Source organism: Sphaerodactylus townsendi, linkage group LG13 (assembly GCF_021028975.2).
Source record: "Sphaerodactylus townsendi isolate TG3544 linkage group LG13, MPM_Stown_v2.3, whole genome shotgun sequence".
Classification (NCBI taxonomy): domain Eukaryota; kingdom Metazoa; phylum Chordata; class Lepidosauria; order Squamata; family Sphaerodactylidae; genus Sphaerodactylus; species Sphaerodactylus townsendi.
The window spans coordinates 42,129,725-42,151,214 of NC_059437.1; the positions used below are offsets into that span (position 1 = coordinate 42,129,725).

A 21,490-nucleotide genomic window follows, 5' to 3' on the forward strand; every position below is an offset into this window, starting at 1 on the left:
ACCCGGAGTAATGGGTTCAAGGTGAAGGAAAGGAAATTCCACCTAAACATCAGGAAAAACTTCCTGACAGTAAGGGCTGTTTGACAGTGGAATGCACTACCTCGGAGTGGGGTGGAGTCTCCGTCTTTGGAGGTTTTTCAAGAGAGGCTGGATGGCCATCTGACTGGAGTGCTCTGATTGTGTGTTCGTGCATTGCAGGGGGTTGGACTTGATGGCCCTTGGGGGTCTCGATTCTATTTTTCAGTGGGTTGCTACTGGGGTGGGGGAGAGTTAGACCTCCTGGATTAATAACAACATAACAATCCTGATACTTGAGTGTTGCAATGAGAGAGAACTCAGCCTTTAATAAACTCAAAGGGAGAAAATAAGACTGTAAATAAACCACAGGAGAGGTCAGTTGTGTTCTGTGTCTCATTGCCAGTGATGACAGGCACTGTTCAATAGGTGACACACAACCACAACCTACCTTGTCACAATACATGCCATAGCTGAACATATTTTCCAGCTACAGAATATTGTGAAATGAATTCTGCCAATTGTTTTTCCACAATGGAAGAATTTAGGAGAGGGTTTCTGGAACATATATCTCACAACAGCTAAACAACTACACATACATCGAACAAAATCCTGATTGTCTTAAAGATTTTTTTTTAAAAAATCTCATATTTTTTTTCAACAGTGTTGATGTCTCCATTCTATACTTTGCTGAAAGGAAATATCAAGCGGCTTCTTTTTAAAAAGTCAGCTGAAGTGAAGTGAAGATGGTTTTTAAAGAGCAACGAGCAAATTAGGCAATTCTGGAATATCGAGTGCTAGGGAGTAACAACAGGAGGTGGAGTTAGCCTAAGGATCTTGCATATGAACGACTGATTGGTCCATGTGGGGAAAAGGATCATAAACTACATTAGGGGTCCCCAACCTTTTTCAGCCTGTGGCCACCTTTGGAATTCAAAGACAGGGTGGTGTGTGAGCCACAAAATGGCTGCCGCAGAATGACTGCTATACCTCAGTCACACAGTGAAGATCCTTGTGGTACAGGAGCAGCTGCAGTCAAATAACTGTTTAAAAATCTGCATAGCCAATCAACTCTCCATTCGGCAGTCAAAAGCTTTGCCCGACCTGCCCTTCGACCACTTTTGTTAAAAGCACTTAGTGGGCACCGTGTTGCAGATCCCCAAACTAGATGAACCACAGCTCAGATCGAGTAAGGCTCTTCTCTTGCTCCTAAGATGCTAAGATCCTGACCAATTGACATATGATGTACATCACAATAGAAAACTGGAACACCAGCAATGGGAGATGAGCCAGAATCTCTGTCCCTCTTGCTGGGGGGAAGACTTCTGACGGAGGAACATTCCAAAATGGTGACCACAGGAGAGTCACCACAGAAGGCTCCTGGGGGCGAGGGGGAGTCTGAAGTGGTAGTGGCTATTTTATCATCTCAAGACTGTCTCTTTATTTCACTGCTTGTATAGACCAGGCCTAACTCAGGGAAACTTCCAGGCTACCTGAAGATCCTCTCCAACCGCTTCTCCTGATTTCCTTGAACCAGCCTTTATACAACAATTCCAGTACACTGTCTTATGCATATAATTTCAGAGGGCAGCCATGTTGGTCTGCCATAGAACAACTATATGTGGATACAGCAGATTTTCGGGGTATAAGCTTTCAAAAGTCCAAGCTCTGTTATCTTGTGCACGTGATGCCTCATGCCTGTCCTTAACTTGGAGAAGGCAGCAGCTTTCATTTAAAAGTGAGAACTGAGGGTTGGAAAATGGATTAAAGAACGGCAAATGAGTTCAGTAAAAACAAAACCACTTGTGAAGGGAATGTCTTCGTCTGAAGGGGAATTTGAATTGTGCAGGCCTCCACGTGCAACGTGTGAAGTGGTACAGACCAGACACAGAGTTGTCAGGGAGAAATTATTCTATATACTGAGCCAAAAACATGGCGCTAAAAAGCAGGTGTGAAGCATGACCAAGACCAGATTTCCGGAACTCTTTCAAGCCATAGATCTGTATCTTGGGCTGCCATTTCTGTGTGTCAAAATAAGGATATTCTTAGATTTGAACGTAGTGGGAAAAGACTGGGTAACTCTGGTACCCGGGCCTGTTTCATACCCTATACAGAGCCAAAACCGAGCTTGCCTCTGAGCATTCGCTGAACACGGCAAACTGACAAGTGTGCCAGTCTCAAGCACTTCTTTGCCATTTTGACAGATCAAGTTTCTCCACCACCACCAATGTATACTTAAAACGTTAAACATTTTCATTTTTTAAAAAGCGAGGCGCAAAGTGACCCAGAAAAGACTGAGATTAAACACGAGAGGGAGCAATCTTAAACTGTTGTAGTAATAAGCAAGTCCCATGTTACTAAAAGGGCATGCCCAAGAAAGTATCCATAGGGTTACAGTGAGAGTTACAAGCAGCTTGGGAAACTATGAGCAGGAGTGAATGGGGCGATTCTCTCTGCAGCTCCCTTGACCTTAAGTTCTGCACTAGGAGCCCTTTGGCATCAGCTGTTACTTTTTGCCTTGCAAGAGGAGGTGAAGACATCTGTGGAGCTACGAGAGGGGTGGGGGAACAAGGCCTGAGTCACAGCAGGATCTTCTGACAACATGTCATTTCCCCACCCATGTCCTTTAAGCCTGGGCACAGCCTTCTAGTCTAGTAGTCAAATAGTGCTGCAGTCGCAATTTTAGCATTCAGGACAGTGCCAAAAACAGCCCATTTGGACTAGGTCAGGTTGCCATATTGCTTGCCGGAGCTTCAAAGACATGAATGGAAAACCATCAACTTCCCCACAGCAGAAGAAGATCCTGAACTTTGTCTTTATGTCCAAATATCTTTGCATTTCTAACCTAAAAATTGGCAGTGTCTGAAAAAAAGACTGTCTAATAAGAATGAGCATCATTTGTCACATTCCAAAAGATTTTACTTGCTTGATTTTACTTCCTTAAATGAGCTACTCCTTATAGCACCCTGCCATGTGCAAACTCAAAGCAGCCCAGGGGGTGGGGAAAAGGGTGTATTTATTTCACGATCACTTAGTAAAACAGTAAACTTGAAAAATGCGCCTTGAGATAGATCGTGGCTACACAGAGCCGATGGATGGACCTGATAGCCTCACCGCTTTGGAGTAACACCTGCTGCCGTGGATTAAAAAAATAAATATCTGATATTTTCTGATCCTAAAAACCAGCTCTCGTTCTTTAAACAGAAGCAGTTGGGTAATAAATTACAAATCCTGTTTTTCACGCAATTCTTCGACGGGAAAAATCAGTGCTCCGGACAGGGTGCTAAATGCCTTGGCTGCAGCCCTGGTTAAGATACATGGATGAGGACTGAGATCTCAGGAGATAAATGGGAAAGGAGGACAAGGCAGGTGTGATGGTGAATGTTAAAACAATGCAAACAGAACACAGCATGCTGTCATAGGTGAAACCATTACCTGTTTGTCACAGACTGATCCAGCCCTCCAGAGGACCAAGACTCTGTGCAAGAACAAGGCTGGTAGAGCAGCCGCCACCACCTTCCCGCTCAACCCGCCCTACCTCTCCCCCAACCCAGAAAAAAACAACAGGGAAGGAAAAACATGGCCCACTGGCTGAAGCAGATCATGCTGGGCCAAGATTTTAGCAAACAAGAGCAGCTCTCTGTATTTTTGTACTGCTTCCCGGACAGAAACCCAACTCGACCCTCAGACCCAAGCCCTGGCCCAGACTTGAAGAGCCTTGCATCTGATCGCATGGAGGTGGGCGATTTCATCCCAGCAGCAACAATGGCACAAATCATCCACGAGAGGACGGAGGAAGAAGACAAGTTTTTTTTCTTCGTTTTGTGAACGTTTATTATTAAGTAAGAGCCACTTACCTGGGTTACAAAAAACCATGCAGCAGCTTCAACCTTGGGGAGCTTCAGAGGAGGGCACACGGAGAGAAAAAGAAACTGTCACAGGACGTGAGAGAGGGAGGGGGAAAAGAAAGACGGCCATCTTCATCCGCGGTTTTTTCTCTCCGTCTGCGACACATCCTTCAGGAGACAACAACAGGAGGAGACACAGAAGAGCATTTGTCGTGGGCCGTCAAGTCCCTGGAGAAAAGGAACGGATGTGGACGGGTCAGTACAGAACCTAGCCCTCTTGGGAGCAGCAGGAACTACTCTGACTGGACTGGCTTGGCGTCCCATCAGGGGCAACACGGTGGTGGTTAGGAACAAAAAACCCTGCAAGAGAGGCAGCAGTTAGGACTGATGTCGCATGATTCTTTAAAGAGTTTTAATGCTAGCCTGGGGCTCTCCCTCACACCCCTCCCTGTGGAGTGTGCATTACGATCCTTCACGAATCATACTCTGAGATCCTGGAGATCTGCTGCCAGTCAGAGTAAACTGATCTAGTTGGACCAACAGCTTGAACTGGTATAAAGCAGCTTTCATTGGTTCCATCTGAAGTAAGATTGAACGGTGATTTGCAAATTTTTTTTCCTGCAAGATCATCGATTGATTTAGAAACCTGAGCTCAGCTAGTCTAAAGAAATCCTGATGGTTTAAATTTTTTGTTCAATGAAACCTGTCCACTTTGACTGATTAAGTGCGTAAGACTAGTCATATCGACGCGCAGCCCAAATTTGATTGTAAGCAGCCATGCTCTGGTTCCCAGCAAACTTTGATTGAGTTTCAGGCATAAAGCCGCATAAGGAACACAGTTTAGGATTCCTAAGATTTTGAGCAAAAAGGTAGATTAGAAACATCCAATGACTTGGTTGAATGTACTAATCCATATTGGGATACCGTATAACAGCTGGATGCAAGGCTTGGCATTAAAAACCTTAAGAACAGCAGGCATATACTGAATTCCTTTTGTGTAAAAAAAGGATTACTGCCAAGACACCGTCCTTTGCCATACTTGTCATGAGTTTTCAAAGTGTAGACCAGCTTATAGTAAAATTGTTGTCTTAAATACTTGAAGTGCCTAACCTGCTCTATGTAGTTGCCTCTAATAATCCAACTGAGAGGTTTCCATGATTTTGAAAAAAACCAGCACTTTGTATTTCTCATAGTTTAAAATGAACTTGTTATCCTTACAATAATCTTGGTATTGATAAAGCAGGTGTTTCAGGCCAGTTTGTGAACAAGAGAGTAAAACATTGTCATCTATATATAGAAATAGTGGTAGGTGGAGTGAGCCAAGTTTAGGACTGTGTCCATCAACACATGCCAGGGGCAGAACCAAATTATTCATAAACATATTTAAAAGAATAGGTGCCAAAAATAGCCTTGTTTAACTCCTTTCTTTGTTGAAATTTTAGATGATAAATTCCCTGTCAAAGTATATTTAAGTTGGCAACTTGTTTGAGAATGCAACTTCCTAATTAGGGGTAACAGCCTCCTGTTCATGTTCATATGGTTAGTTTATCCCAAAGAAAATCTCTGGGAATCAAGTCAAATGCTCCCTTGAGATCTAAAAAAGCCGTGTACAATTTGGAACCATACTTCCCACTATACTGGTTAGCTAAGCGGGTGAGAACAATGCAGTGATCTAAAGTAGCCTTTCCTCATCAAAACTTGTTCAGGGCCTAAAATCCCATGTTTTAATATTTAGGTAGTGAGTTTATCTAAGAGATGTCTAGCATACAATTTCCCCATCACAGACAACAAACTTACTGATCTAGTTTCCAGGTAGAGTAGGATCTCCCTTTTTATATATTTACATTATGAACTCATTTAGCCAGGCTTCTGGCATTTGGCCAGTGGAGTCAAACAACTTTTGTTGTTTTAACTGTATTTATTTTAGGAACTGCTGCTTAAGTTTTAACGGGTTTAAGTTTTATTTGTATTGGTTGCTGTCTAGAGAACAGCTGTGTTGTGAGCCGCCTTGAGCCCTTCGGGGGTGAGGCGGCCTATAAATCCAACAAACAAACAAACAAACAAACCATACTGAAAAGGGTAGCCAAAGGCGGGACCCACCAATCTGGATTCTAGATATAGAATTCTAGTTATAGAAAAGCAAGATCTCATTAGTGCAGCTGGGAAAACCTGCTCACCCTTATCCAGACCAGGTAGTCTCATATTTTTACCAACAAACAAGCATGGAGCTTTTATGCTTACTAGGTTTCATGTTCTACCTTCAGAGCTGCTTGAAGGAAGACCCTGTAAAATCCCTTACTTAAACAGATTTTTGTCCTTTTGAGCAGGGGTGTTGATTTTTATTTTATTTTATTCCTATTCCAACCCTCCTCTCTCAAGCTCAGGGCGGTTTTCAACAGAATGCATACATATACAGTTTCATTAAAAATATAATGAAACTATAAATATTCACTATACATTTAAAACTCTACAAACTTCCTATATAACATGATGACAAAAACCATCCATTTTCAGCTGAGATTGATTAAATGCTAAAGAAGAGGGGGAGGATAGCAAATAAAGTTATCACCTGATAGAAGGGGTGGCAGGGGACTGGGGGGGGCGGGGCAAGATGCTGCCTCAACCATATGCCTGGTGGAACACCTTTGTCGTACTGGCCCTGAAGAATTGCATTAAATCCCACTGAGTCTGTTTCTCATCTTTTGTGTTATTGCCCATTTTGTGAAGATCTTCAGATCAAATCTGTACTCCCACTTTTAAGGAGAAAGAATGAGCCTCCCGATAAGCATATGGTGCTGTTTTTATTGAACAGCCAGAATCCAGTTCTAATTAACAAGGTTGCAAAATTTTTCCAACCTGTTATAAGGCTATGGGAGCTTACCAGTAACCTCCAAGGTTAAATTCTGCACTCTCCTTGATTTTTAAATGAGTATTTCTCTTTTATTAGTTGCTTAATCCAATAAGAGACTGGTTTGATTTGATTTAAAAGACTCATTCGGGTGCACGCAACACAGAACTTCTGCTTTGCACCAAACAAGCTGATAAGTGTTTGCAAAGTTACTAAGGAAGAGGAGAATCTAGCTCAGGGGTCTGCAACCTGCGGCTCTTCAGATGTTCATGGACTACAAATCCCAATTGGCCATGCTGGCAGGGGCTAATGGGATTTGTAGTCCATGAAAATCTGGAGAGCCGCAGGTTGCAGACCCCTGGTCTAGCTAAACTGGACATCTCTTGAATGGCTGGGATTGTTTTTCTAGGCAGTAGATGGCAGTGTTGACCCTGGATTCGGAAGCAGGTTTGCCAGGGAAAGCAATACTAGCAAGAAGGACTCTAGTGACTGTTACGAGACCGCTTGCAAATTCTATGAAGCCAAAGCCGGAATCTGTGTTTGTGTTTTGGTTTGTGGAGATTCTGCTTGGACCAGCGTCTTATTTCTAAACTCAAGAGGTGCAACAAGAGTGAAAAGCACTTTGAATGCTCTCAAAGCAGACTCTTTAAAAAAGCTTAAATTAACCCCTCATTCTAGAATGAAGTCTTGGAAAACAGCAAGTCTGCTGAGGGAAGAAGCAGAAGCAGGGAGAGGCCTGTTACAGCTATGGTCTGAAGGCATTTGACTCACTGATCTGGCTGAAGACAAACTAGTATGAATCTGGTCACTGTCTGGAAAGCAGAACCTCCTGGGAGCCCCGTAAAGCCATGGAGTTCTGTGGTGGAATGATTCGCACTAAACAAACAAGCTTCAAAGTCCCAAGTCCCAACCCTGACTATTAAATACCAACTCCAAAGATACACATGATTCCCCCCTTCACCATTTTATCCTCATAATCTTGTGAGGCAATTGAGGTTGAATGGGAATAGCCAGCCACCAGGTCTTCTCCTAGTGAACTTCATAGCTGAATGGGGACTGAGAAAATGGCTGATTTGAGCCGAAGAAAGCAGACTAGCTATGGGGTCTGCAACTTGCAGCTCTCTAGATGTTCATGGGCTACAATTTCCTCAGCCCCTGCCACTATGGTCAATTGGCTCTGGTGGCAGGGAATGATGGGAATTTTAGCCCATGAACATCTGGAGAGCCGCAGGTTGCAGACCCTCCTGTCCCACAAAAAAAATAGAAGATAGAAAATGGACTTCCTGCTTTAATGACAGAACCAAAAAAAGTTTCTGCCCTTCAAGAACTTGCCTCAGCTGGACCAGATACTTCTTAGCATCTTGGGTTAGAAAAGAAGCTGGCTAGCTGCACTCCTGTAGGTGTTTCATGACCAGAGTTCAAAATATCTCACTGAATGGGAAACACCTGATAGTTTAGGCAGACAGCGTAATTTAAGAAGTGCTCATATCAAGTGCCATAAATTCCAAGCAGAGCTATTTATATAAAGTCTCAAACTTGCCCCCCCTCTTTCTTCTGTGTGCGTGAACCCCCACAAACAATGAGCAAGTGGGGGTTAGTGCAACAAATGAAAACAGAGAAAGTGCACTAAACACAGCTAACAGCAACAGCTGTGTAAGTTAAACATATTCACAAGGTGAAAACCTTAAAGGAGTGTTCAGAGCAGTCTGCTTACAAACAATGGTACGAAAGCTCAAGGGTGCACCAACAGTGCTATACGATAAACATATACTTTCAAGCAAACAGTTCAAAGAACTCAGTACACTGAAAAGCTCTAAGAAAACATCAGTGAAAACCTCCTTATTAAGGACTGTTTTCTCTTTACTGATAAGAGCACCCACTAAACTTAGCTGGTGTCTGGATGTGATCTGATTTCATATAAGACTCTTTAGTTTGGAGAAGAGACGGCTGAGGGGGGATATGATTGAAGTCTACAAAATTATGCATGGGGTAGAAAATGTTGACAGAGAGAAATTTTTCTCTCTTTCTCACAATACTAGAACCAGGGGGCATTCATTGAAAATGCTGGGCGGAAGAATTAGGACTAATAAAAGGAAACACTTCTTCACGCAACGTGTGATTGGTGTTTGGAATATGCTGCCACAGGAGGTGGTGATGGCCACTACCCTGGATAGCTTTAAAAGGGGCTTGGACAGATTTATGGAGGAGAGGAAGTCGATTTATGGCTACCAATCTGCCAGATCCTCCTTGATCTGGAAGATTGCAAATGCCTTAACAGACTTCAGGGTGCTTTCAGGAGAGCAACAGCCGCAGAAGGCCATTGCTTTCACATCCTGCATGTGAGCTCCCAAAGGCACCTGGTGGGCCACTGTGAGTAGCAGAGAGCTGGACTAGATGGACTCTGGTCTGATCCAGCAGCCTAGTTCTTATGTTCTTAAGACTTCAAGGGCAAGTGGTATATCTCGTTATTATCCAGAGTCTCTGTTAGCACTAGTAAAAGCGTTCTGTAAGTAAGATGGACTCAACTCAAATAACTGTGCTGGTTTAAACCGTCTGTCAGAGGAACTCTGGTTTGTGTGAACTAGGCTCTGCAGAAGAAGACACCTGTATTTTGGATAACCAGTCAGGGACTCATTTTGCCTGCTGACTCTGGAAGTTTCTGAGCCTAACTGTTCCTGCCTTGTATTGTCAAAGGCTTTCACGGCCAGATTCAACTGGTTCTGGTAGGTTTTCCATGCTGTGTGGCCGTGGTCTGGTGGATCTTGTTCCTAACATTTCGCCTGCATCTGTGGCTGGCATCTTCAGATGTGTACCACAGAGCGATACAGACTTCCCTCTGTGATACACCTCTGAAGATGCCAGCCACAGATGCAGGCGAAACGTTAGGAACAAGATCCACCAGACCACAGCCACCCAGCCCGGAAAACCCACCAGAACCACGTGTTCCTGCCTTTTCCACCGCACATATCTGAAAGAGAGGCTAACAGTAAAAGCACACAGAGCTGCCTGCTGCAGCTTTAAAAACAAACCACAGGGTTTGCGAGAGAGTGGCAAAACCTGACAAGATGGCTCCACGCACTGTGATCCCCGCCCACTCACAATAAGAAATGTAAATGATGGTGTCAGGCGGTACCATCGATACCTCCGAGCGACACAAAAGGCTCCTTTCCCGCCAGCCCACGTGTTGCAGAGAAACAAAAGCGCAGGTCAAAAGAAAAAGCCAACTCACTCATCCGTGTCTTTCTTGCTCTCCTCAATGTGCGCAATCGACTCAGATCGGAGGCGGTTAGTCACTTCGTAGGTGCGCAAGGTAACTCCAAATATATCTTCATGGTAGCGGTTGTCATCCTGCAGCGGGGAGCGGGGCCACAAGCACAAACAAACAAATCCACTGCAGTTATTTGCCTGTGAAGCGCAGGTCTTTAAGCAAAGTCTGAAAACCGCCATGTTTGTCTGTGAACTGTGCTACAACACTAGGGGGAATATTTATTTTATGTTCCACTACATCAGGAAAAAGCTCTTCAGGCTCGTTCTGTACAAGGGTTGTTTGTTTTGAAAATTATCCTATAATTATGAGACCCAAAAAGACAAAAACAGAGCCTTTGGGCTGCATGGCAAAGCACAACTTGTTCAAATCAATAAAAATCAGGAGACCCAAACCAAACCCCCCCCCCCCCGCCCCAAAATTAAAAGCCTACAAGCTGTAGCAAAAGTAAAATATTGATCAATGTTAAAATAATTATTGAATGCTATCGCCAACAGGAAGCGATATGATCAATGGTGGAGGAAAAGTCAGTCAAGCTGTAGCCTACGGCGACCCTGGAAGCTTTCAAGGCAACAGATGTAGAGATGTATGCCCTCAGCGTAGCATAGGGCTGCCAGATCCAGATTGGAGATTTTGGGGGTGGAGCCTGAGATGGGTGGAGTTTGGGGAGGGGAGGGACTTCGATCGAGGATGATACCATAGACTCCTCCTTACAAAGCAGCCATTTTCTCCAGGGAAATTGATCTCTGTCATCTTGTCACCAGCAACCTTAGTTATATTGGTGGTCTCCAATCCAAGCACTAAACAGGCTCTACCCTGCCTAGTTTCCAGAACATGACGAGATCAGGTTAGCTTGGGTCAACCAGGTCAGGGTGACATAATCAACAGGGGATTAGAAAAGGGAGAGGCAAGGAAGAGGGGAAAGAGCACAAGTGAGGAAATCGACAAGCTATATTTGTGTCTCATCTGAGTTTAAATTAAGAAGAAGAAGAAGAAGAAGAAGAAGAAGAGGAGGAGGAGGAGGAGGAGGAGGAGTTTGGATTTATATCCCCCTTTCTCTCCTGCAAGGAGACTCAAAGGGGCTTACAATCTCCTTTCCCTTCCCCCACCCCCCACAACAAACACCCTGTGAGGTGGGTGGGGCTGAGAGAGATCCAAAGAACTGTGACTAGCTCAAGGTCACCCAGCTGGCATGTGTTGGAGGGCACAAGCTAATCTGATTCCCCAAATAAGCCCCCATAGCTCAAGTGGCAGAGTGGGGAACCAAACCCAGTTCTCCAGATTAGAGTGCACCTGCTCTTAACCACTACACCACAATGTGTTGTGACACGTGAATGGAGCCTAATGGAGAGACCAAAGAGCCTTGGTTTTGGAAACTTTCCATTGTAGAACATAATGTCCACAAAAATTAGACACTGGTTTATCCCTTTAAGTAGCAGAAAACTGTCTGCTGTACTGTATGCTGAGTAACCAATTGCTACTTACCCTTAGTTTGCTAATGAAAGCACTGGCCTCTTCTGCTGCCAACTTGCCCTGGTGCCTCGCAATGCTCTGGATGGTCTTGAGAACATCACCAGCCATGGTGACGTCTCCACAAACATAGATGTGACCACCTTGCTCCTTCAGCGCCTTGTAAACGGATCCTGCCAGCTGTTCCTGGAGGATATCTTGCACATATTTCTGAAGGGGAGGGAAAGGAGATAGCATTAGGAGTCATACTGCATGTTAAGAAAGGAGGAAGGTGAGCAGGTCATGCCTGGCCCCCTACAGTCTAACATACCAGACGATGGTACACATTTTCCATTAGTGACATTGTCCCTTCAAAGGGGAGGGGAAAAATAAACAAGCTATTTAGTGCTCATAATGCAAAAGCCGATGATCTTTTCCTCGTAAATAGTGGTAAGCTCTTTGTATCTTCTGGGATGTTGAAGAAGAAGAAGAAGGCAAGAAAAGAAGGTGAAGAAGAAGAAGAATAGCTGAAATAAATAAAGAAGCAATAAAGGAAGGTACGAAGAAGAAGGAAGAAGAAGAAGAAGAAGAAGCAGCTGAAGAAGAAGAGAGAGGAGGAGGAGGAGGGAGGAGGGAGGAGGAGGAGGAGTTTGGATTTATATCCCCTTTCTCTCCTGCACAGGGAGACTCAAAGGGCTTACAATCTTCCCTTGCCCTTCCCCCCTCACAACAAACACCCTATGAGGTAGGTGGGTGGAGACTGAGGAGAGCTCTGGAGAAGCTCGTGGCCTTAAAGCTCCAAGGTCCACCCAGCTAGGCGCGTGTGTGGGAGTGTACAGGCTAATCTGAATTCCCCAGATAAGCCTCCACAGCTCAGGCGGCAGAGCTGGGAATCAAACCCGGTTCCTCCAGATTAGATACACGAGCTCTTAACCTCCTACGCCACAGCTGCTCCTGAAGACAACCTCCCTTCCTCTCTGGCCTGAAAAGCAGTCTCAGCACGGTAGAAAGGATGGTGTGCAACTGGAAACACTGTGGTCATGGCCAGGCTTAAGGGGAAACTGGGTGGGAAACACTTAAGTTGTGTCTGTGAATCAGTGCAGAAAGCCAGGACTTGAGAGCCAAAATGGCACACCGATTACCTTTCAAGACCAGGACTGGCGCAAATCCCTGCTCAGCCTTCAGATTCACTGGGCAGCTTTGAGTCAGTCACTGTGTTTTAGCCTTTCCTACCTCACAGGAACTGTAATCCAAGCCAAGGGGCTAGATCCAGCCACTCTTTCCCCCCTCAATTCCCCCAAATGTCCTTCCTTACTAAAACCCTCTTCCCACATGGATTATGTCCATGTAGGTCACACGGCCCCTCCTGCATCGGCACATGTGGTCCAATTGGGACCCGTTTCTCCACTTTGCACCAGTGGGAAAACTAATAGGAGCCAAGGTTCTCCAGCTGCTTCCTCTGCTGAGTTTTTGGAGACTGTCCACAGCTGGTTCCTTAACTCATCAAACCTTCAGAAATTCAGCGTTCTCTGCATCGTTATCAGTAAGCTTTGTGCTGGGTAGGCCTGGGGGTGGGTGTGTAGTGGGTTACCTTTGGTTTGTCTGGCTCCCGAGAGTAGGCTGTGTAGAGCTCCTTGAAGACCCCTTTGCTTTTGGCCAATAGGGTCTCCTCTTTGTAAATGTGGTCTATCTTGGACTGTCGGCAACCAAAGACCAGAGTCATGGGCGAAGGCTTCAGCCCTGGGGGAGAGATTGGGGAGGAGGGATGGGAGAATGGAAATGCAATGTTATTCTGCTCTCTCTCTTCCCAGTAGTTCACACTGGAGACAATTTGGCCACAGATTCATTTGGAGACTCTGAGCCAGTGGAGGGATCCAAAATTTTTAGTAACAGGTTCCCATGGTGGTGGGATGCAAACTGTGGCATAGCGCCAATGGGGCTGGGTGGGGCACAACGGGGGCGTGGCAGGGCATTCCACGGGTGGGGCATTCCTGGGCAGGGCTGTGGCAAGGATGCAGCCGCTGCGCCTGTCCTTGGGCGTGAAATGAATGCACGCAGGCACAGGCTGCCACGCACGCTGGTGCACCTCCTGCTAGACTGCTTCAAGTTCTGCGCGCTACTGCTGAGAGGAGGAGCGTAACTAAGGCAAAAATCATGTGGCAAAATCACCAATTAGTAACCCCCTTTCGGCACACACAAATCATTAGTAACCTACTCTCGGGAACCTGCTGGATCCCACCTCTGCTCTGAGCCATGATCATCTGGCCCGCTGAATCAGTGGTTTTAATTCCAGCATTGGGGGGCCTTTGGACTTGTCAGAAGCTTATAAGGGATTTCTCGATGAGGAGATGGGCAGGGGCAGGCTATGATGACCAATATTTGATAGCCAAGCCTCTCTGGAATATGTTCCCCATCTTTGTTGTGGGGTAAAATGTGAACCACTAGGCTTAACAGAGGAAGGATAGAGCCTAAACCAGGGGTGGCCAAACTATGGCACCCCAGATGTTCATGGACTACAATTCCCAATTGGCCATGCTGGCAGGGACTGCTGGGAATTGTCTGGAGTGCCATAGGTTGGCCACCCCTGGCCTAAACCTTCGGAAGCCAATTGGCAGCAGAACTGGCTTCTCTTTTAGCAAAAACAGCGTTGTGTTAATGTGACCACTTTCTGCCCCCTGCTAGAGAGCTACCGTGAAACAGCGAGGCAGTTCACACAGCTATTTACACAGGATCAGACCTACCTTGGTGCTTCACATCAAAGAGCCGCTGTTGCCAGAAGCTCCGGAAAGGAGCTATTCCTGTCCCAGGACCAATCAGGATGCAGGGAACCTGTGGGTCTTTTGGCATGTGGAATCCAGGAGCTCTGGATGAAGAACATGGTTCCATTGTGATCTTGCATGCAGAATTACCCCCAAGCTAATTCAAGAAGACTACATTGACACTGTTTCCGATGCCATCCCTCTTAGTTAAACCATGGACTCGTTTTGAAAGTTCAGACAGATATCCACAATAAATGCTATCAAGACTGTGATTCTCAAGCAGATAAGGAAGAATCAAGATGTACGTGAGAGTAGGAGCTGATCTGTTCTAGAAAGCCAACTTGGCACCCTGGCCAATCACACAGTCTTTTCTTGAGGCTGAATTGGTTGGATGTCTGAAATATCACTAAGCAGGATCAACACTGACTTCCTAGAACCCCCACCTCACCCCTGAGGTCTTACCCTCTGACAAAACATGGCACCACTTCGTCTGTCTGTATCCGGTTGAACCAGGAGGAACAGACCCCATGATGTAATGGTCCTTCCCCATCTAGAAAAAGGCATAAAGGAGACTGGTTGTTTGCAAAACTGAAACAAATATTAGGAAATATCTGAGCATGTCCCTATTTTTTTCCCCAGTTTTGCCGCTCAGATTTTAAGTGTGACATTTTTGAAATTCACAAGGTGAACACACAATCTGAAAAACTTGGAGCTTTAGATCTATTGGCATCCATTGATTGCTTTGGCAGACACCAAAAGTGACGTCTTATGAGCTATCCTTTGTCCAAAGAAGGTTCAGTGGCTAGGAAAACAAAGACGTTTGAGGTCCAGCCTATATACAGGAAGGGAAAGTTGTCAGCTTGGTAGAAATAAAGCATATCACGTGCAAACAAAAGACTGGAATAGACTCTTAGTATGTAGCAAAGCTATAGGGTGAGAAATTCAAAGACTGAAGGATGGGATGCAGAATGGACAGTGGACTCAGAAAGTAGAACCAGAAAGAAAGGAATAAAAACAGAGGAAAAGGGCAGAAAGCAATCAAGGAGCTAATAAGGAGAGGCTACACGTTCTGCTGGGAGAACTAGGAAGGATGGTCAATAAAGGATGGTGTAGTGGTTAATGTGTCAAGTTTGGATCTGAGAAACCCAAGTTTGAATTCCCACTCTACCATGGAAACTAGCTTCGTGACCGTCATACTCTCAGTCCCGACCCTGACTAGTATTTGGCTGGGAGACCTCCAAGAAATACCAAGGTTGTGTTGCAGAGGGAGGCAATGGCAAACCACCACTAGGTCACTTGCCTTGAAAATCCCACTAGGGGTCACTGTAAGTTAACTGTGACTTGATGGTACAAAACAAATTAGAAGCTGAGGAAGGGAGGGGTCCCATGATGGATTCCAATGGCTAGGTCTAGGAGTCTGACTGGTTTCTATTGCAGCACTGGGACCTGGTATTCTTAAGGGGACAACATAGGCTGGCCAGGGGAGGAGGGGGAGAGGCAGAGACCCAACTAGACATTACAAACCACAGAAATTCACCACAGGAACTTGCTGCTCTACTATAGCTGCTAGTTCCCAGTGGCAATTCATGAGTAAAGGCACAACAGGCTCTGATTCAGAATGGAACTGCTATGCAGGAGGAGGAGCAATTCCTGCCTTCTCCTCTGTGCTGTTTTTGGCAGCTAAAACTGTCTGGGTGCTGTCAGGGAGAGGACACTCATTTGGTCTGTTGGGAGCCAAAACATGCACTGAATGCTTGCATGTGCTGGCTTCCTACAGATAAAATAACACTTCCACCCATGACTCCTGAGCTGTTTCAGCAGATGAAAATAGCACAGGGGGAAGGAAGTCCTCTTTTCCCTGTCCATGGTCCTGATCCAAATCAATCTCTGTTGCATGTTTTTTCAGGAGTTGCCTCTTAGAACTAGCAGCTACAGTACAGCAGGCAGTGGTGTAAGGGGCGTGGGGAGGGGGGGTAGAGTTTTGTGCACCACTTTCCACAGTCACATGAAGGGCACTTTGCAGGACCACCCACCCTTGCAACAGCACCCTGTCCCAAACTCCCCATGCGGGGCAGGGATTCAGTTGAACGCCAACCAGAGGGGCTCACCCCACCCTGAACTCCGCAAGAAGTGAGCCCTGGGCGCTGTTCTAAACAGCTACACTCCTGACAGCAGCCACTTCACATGGAGAACTTCTGCAGCTTGTAACATCCAGTTAGGTTCTTGGGTATCACTGCAACCTTTCGACCAGCCAGTTTTCTGAAATCAAACATCCCGCCTATACATCCCAAATACAGGCAGTTATCCAGAAATTATCTGCAGAATAGTCTGAATCAAATCCATTTAAATAAGTGACAGGGCATGGGCTGAAAAGTTCAGCTCACTGGTGCATGATAGTGTTTCGGATACAGCCTTCTGGGCACGGCCTGGATTGGGACTTGATTTTCAGGCCCGCATGTGGTATGAAGTACCTCTGGTGCGATAGGAGACCACAGCCACGGTGAGGTGGACCTCATCAGGGTACATGTCAGGGGAGGAGCTAATGGAATAGTAGCGAGGCTGAAGCAACGGAAGCTGAGTCAAGAGGAGGGTCGAGGGCATCTGCACCGATGGGAATTCTTCCAGAATTTCAACTAGGGTGGGGTTCTTGGACCATTTCCACTCCTCAAACTCCTGCAGACCCTGCACAGGAAAGAAGAAGAAGAGTTTGGATTTATATCCCCCTTTCTCTCCTGCAGGAGACTCAAAGGGGCTTACAATCTCCTTGCCCTTCCCCCCTCACTACAAACACCCTGTGAGGTGGGTGGGGCTGAGAGTGCCAAGAAGCTGTGACTAGCCCAAGGTCACCCAGCTGGCGTGTGTGGGAGTGCACAGGCTAACCTGAATTCCCCAGATAAGCCTCCACAGCTCAGGCGGCAGAGCTGGGAATCAAACTCGGTTCCTCCAGATTAGATACACGAGCTCTTAACCTCCTACGCCACTGCTGCTCCAGTGTGCCAGTGTGGCGCTTAAGGATTACAGTGTTGGAGGCCCAGGTTCAAATCTTATCTGTGGTATGAAGGACAATGCGTGACCTCTGGACAGTCTTGCTGTTCCAGCCTAACCCACTCCACACAGTAATTATGAGGGTAAAATGGAAGGAGAATCAGTTATGCCACCCTGAGTTGCTCGCACAGGGGTCCCCATCCTGTCTGAGCTTGCTGGCACATTTGGAATGCAGACAGGCCATGGTGATGCCAACAATAAAATGGCTGCCACAAAATGGCTTCCAGAAATAAAAAGGCAGATTGTCCACCTAGCATTCACTGAGTAGTCAAATATGGCTGTCACTGGAAGAAAAAAGCCCAGTTCATCCCACAAGAGTGAAACTTTGTCCCGGGTCCTGTTTCTGTGGTCATTTCTACACAATGTCAACCATTTTGCCAAGCATAGATATGGGATTCAGTGCGTTGTAGAATGTGAGGTAAAATGGTTATCCACAGCACCCCTGCAACAGTGAGGAATGTGTAGCTGGGGGAGAGGAACGCTGCCATATTATCCCACCCCCATCCTCTCGGCTTACTTTGCTGAGAACCTGGAGGCGTTTCTTCTCCTTCTCGTTGGTGGCCAGCAAGGCAAACTGCTGTAACAGGAGAGGGGTGGGAGGGGTGGTGATGTCCAGGTAGTATTTGAACGCCTGGAAGATAGTACAGGGCGGAATACGGTTCTCGTCTGTCCAGTTGCTGATGACACCTGCCGGGACAGAACCCAGGTCATACTTAAGACCGCACAGAGGGCACAAGTCCACAGAAGAAGAAGAAGAAGAAGAAGAAGAAGAGGAGGAGGAGGAGGAGGAGAAGAAGAAGAAGAAGAAGAGGAAGAAGAAGAGTTGGAATTATATCCCCCCCTTTCTCTCCTGTAAGGAGACTCAAGGTGGCTTACAAACTCCTTTCTCTTCCTCTCCCCACAACTGGCACCTTGTGAGGTAGGTGGGGCTGAGTTAGTTCCAAAGAACTGTGACTAGTCTTTGAAGCAAGATAGCTTATACGGACTCCCTGATCAACAAGGATTTCACTGTATTGTCGAAGGCTTTCACGGCCGGAATCACTTGGGTGCTGTGTGGTTTCCGGGCTGTATGGCCGTGTTCTAGCAGCATTCTCTCCTGACGTTTCGCCTGCATCTGTGGCTGGCATCTTCAGAGGATCCTCTGAAGATGCCAGCCACAGATGCAGGCGAAACGTCAGGAGAGAATGCTGCTAGAACACGGCCATACAGCCCGGAAACCACACAGCACCCAAGGATTTCACTGTTATAAACCAGAGATTGTGCCTAAAAATACCCCAACCACCACCAAACAGAAAAAGGAAATACAAACACACTCTGTTCATAACCACGGCTGAAAATAAAATAAGGCTGTTTAATGGTCTTTCTAGATTTAAATCTACATCTTGTTCTGAGCAGGGGCCAGTCTTGTCAGCCAAACCTATTATGGGATTCAGGCAACATCCTAGTAACGTTCCTTGTTGATCTTTATTCATCCAATGATTCTGAGGGAAATGTTAGAAATGAGTTAGTCGGAATAGGCTTCCAAACCTGCCCAAATGGGTTCCAACTTTACTGCATTAAAAGGAGGTGCATTCAAATATCTCATGTTACCTAAAGCCGTATTTCTTTCTTCCAAGAGTTCCACCTTCACCAGCTGGTTGGTGGGAGGCGCATCTTCAAGCCGTTCGATCAAGGCACTGACCAGCTCTTCATGGTTGCCTGGAAACACGCCCAGGTGATCTCCAGGGAAGTAATGTAGCCCCTGTTGCCCATTAGTGTGAAGCCGCAGGAAGATTGTGGAGCGGCTGAAAGGAGACGAAAGGTTGTAACGTTGGCTCTGTTTCCCAAAGAGCGTCCTTGCTACCTACAAAAGCCACGTCCAGATCTGGATAGCCCCTGACTAGCCTGATCTTGTCAGAGCTTAGAAGCTAAGCAGGGTTGGTCCTGGTTAGTATTTGGATGGGCAACTTTCAAGGAACACCAGAGTCATGGCATGGAGGCAGGCAATGGCAAACCACCTCTGAACATCTCTTGCCTCGAAGAAGCTACAGGTTGTCATAAGTCAGCTGTGAGACGATGGCCCAAAATCTCTTTACTGAATAAGGAATGTTTATGAAATGAAAAGCCTGATCTTTCTCTGTTCAGAACTGTGGTACAAGGAAGAGCCACAGATAATGAAGCCAAAGATAAAAAGTGCTTGAAAGTCAGCGGCCTTTAAGCTCGGTTGCTGCATTAGTGCCTTCACAATTCAGATGTTTCCTAGCAGATCTACCTACAAGATTGAAAACCCTTTGATGTACATGTGTGCAGTTAGGTTAGGAGGGCAAGTCTTCTACCGGGGGGGGGGGGGCGATCTACCAGCACTCCATTGTGATAAATCCAGACCACCTGAGAGCCAGTTGGCTGGGCAAAAGTTCCTACCTGGACTTGGGGCTTTGCAAATTCTGACGCGTTAGAAACCGGGCTGCAAAGACTCGCTTTTTATGGACGCTGTATAAACCTGGGGATGAATACAGTGCTTTTAGAAACAGCCTATTCCAGATGTGTGCACTAGAAATGCATGTTGGACACTTGAAAAACTCTGTTATTCTTAGATTCACAATTCTGCTTCCTTTTCTCATTGGTAATTATGGATCTGTACTCCATACAAACAATGAAAACCCCTGAAAACTCATGGAGGAGGGGTCTTTAATGGTTATTAGCCATGATAGCTGTATGGAACCTCCATGTGAAATGGCAGGGTACCAGATGAAGGAAGACAAGCAACAGGAAAAGGACGTGGCACACAAAGATTTCAGCTTTCTCAGAGTTACCCGGCAGATGAACATTCAGTTTACATACTTAGGAAGCTCTATATTAAATGTTGATATACATCTAAAATAAGCCAATATTCAGCACTATATGTCATCTATGATTTGCTGCAACGACAGAATCCACTATAAGAGGAGATCTCAGTTTTAGTTTTTTTTGCTTTTCTCAAAGCAAGTTGCCAGTCCTTATTGCTCAAAAGTGTACAGGCAATGTACACTTGTGTATGTACACAATGGAACAAATAAATGTCTAGGGACGGCTTTTGTGCAAGGAAGAGGAACAAGGGTTGAGTGGAATTAACAAGAGGCATTTCACAGTCCTTGCTTGGTTCCTCACGAGTAGCAAAGCCATAATAAATGAAGCAAAACAATTTGCAAACCTCTGGATAAATTTAGTCAGGTCACGGAATACAGCTTTTCATGGCCCCCAACTGGAATTTCCCGCTAGCCCTTCCAATACCTTGCGTCAGTTCAGGGGCCTCGGCTACGTAAGTCAAGCGGAACTTGCTCCTCTTCCAGCTCCGGTCGTTGCTGATGAGGGAGTTGTTGGCCTTCTCGATGTTGACGTCGTCGCCCACGCAGAACACATCACACGCTGCCTGCAGCACACACCAGGTTCTCAAGATACAGGGGCAAGGGTGGGGGAACGGGGCCCAGAGGGATCCCCTCACACATGCACCTCAAATTGGGCATAGGTGCATAAGTCAGAAAAGTGCCCACCACTGTGCAGGCACTGTAGTGAGGCCTGTTAGAAGGCTTATGTAAACAAGGAAGCCACACTGTTTGCTGAGGTTGCAGAATAATGCACTTTCAAACTGCTTTCAGTGCTCTTTGAAGCTGTGCGGAATGGCAAAATCCACTTGCAAACAGTTGTGAAAGTGGTTTGAAAACGCATTATTTTGCGTGTGCGGAAGGGGCCTCTGGCAGAGAAAGTTCTTTCACAGCATCAGTCAGCTGAGATCTTTTGACGGGAGATGCTGAGGACCTTTTGCATGCAAAGCAAGGGACCTGATACTGAGCCAGGGTTTCCCAGTATCCAATCCCAGAATTGAAATGGCAAAATAGCAAAAAACCCCAAAACTCTTGAATGGGGCCGTTAAGACAACAGCAATCTGTGTCTGAAGCAAATGCAATGAATTCGACCCCGGCAGCTTTGTACAGCTGGGATCCCCTTCCCTCCGTCCGAGCCCCACCAGGAGAAAAGGAAGCAGGCTACCTTGAAGACCTTCTTGGCCCACGTCCTGAAGGATTCCTCTTGCCCACACAGCTCATCCCCTTCTCCCATTCTCAGGATGCGTTCTCCTCCCAGTTCCGCCAAGAGAGTGTCCACAGCGCGGGCAAAGGCGCAGAAGTGGGGGTAGGCACGTGACCCCAGGCCAAAGACGGAGAACCTGCAAGCAGGTCAGAGAAAGGTGGCTGAGGTGACGCAGAGCCAACAAGAGCTTCCACTTCCCAGGACTGCAGGCCACGAG

At 46.2% G+C, this 21,490-nt stretch overlaps 1 protein-coding gene across 3 annotated transcripts in view; it reads right to left on the minus strand.

The window, feature by feature from the left end:
* Positions 1-655: 655 nt before the first annotated feature.
* NOS1 (nitric oxide synthase 1) overlaps positions 656-21,490 on the minus strand; it is a 211,668-nt gene continuing 190,833 nt past the window's right edge. For 2 of the 3 annotated variants that reach the window (XM_048514672.1, XM_048514671.1), the window contains exons 18-29: positions 21,235-21,409; positions 20,479-20,617; positions 19,630-19,708; positions 18,820-19,013; positions 17,747-17,916; positions 16,656-16,866; positions 14,647-14,734; positions 14,167-14,288; positions 13,017-13,165; positions 11,462-11,656; positions 9,941-10,059; positions 656-4,091 (exon numbers count right to left, since the gene is read on the minus strand). In XM_048514672.1, coding sequence (XP_048370629.1) covers positions 4,034-4,091; positions 9,941-10,059; positions 11,462-11,656; positions 13,017-13,165; positions 14,167-14,288; positions 14,647-14,734; positions 16,656-16,866; positions 17,747-17,916; positions 18,820-19,013; positions 19,630-19,708; positions 20,479-20,617; positions 21,235-21,409 — 1,699 coding nt within the window. In that variant the 3' untranslated portion in view covers positions 656-4,033. Of the gene's footprint in view, positions 4,224-9,940; positions 10,060-11,461; positions 11,657-13,016; positions 13,166-14,166; positions 14,289-14,646; positions 14,735-16,655; positions 16,867-17,746; positions 17,917-18,819; positions 19,014-19,629; positions 19,709-20,478; positions 20,618-21,234; positions 21,410-21,490 lie in introns of all 3 variants that reach the window. The other variant, XM_048514674.1, reaches the window with a different exon arrangement.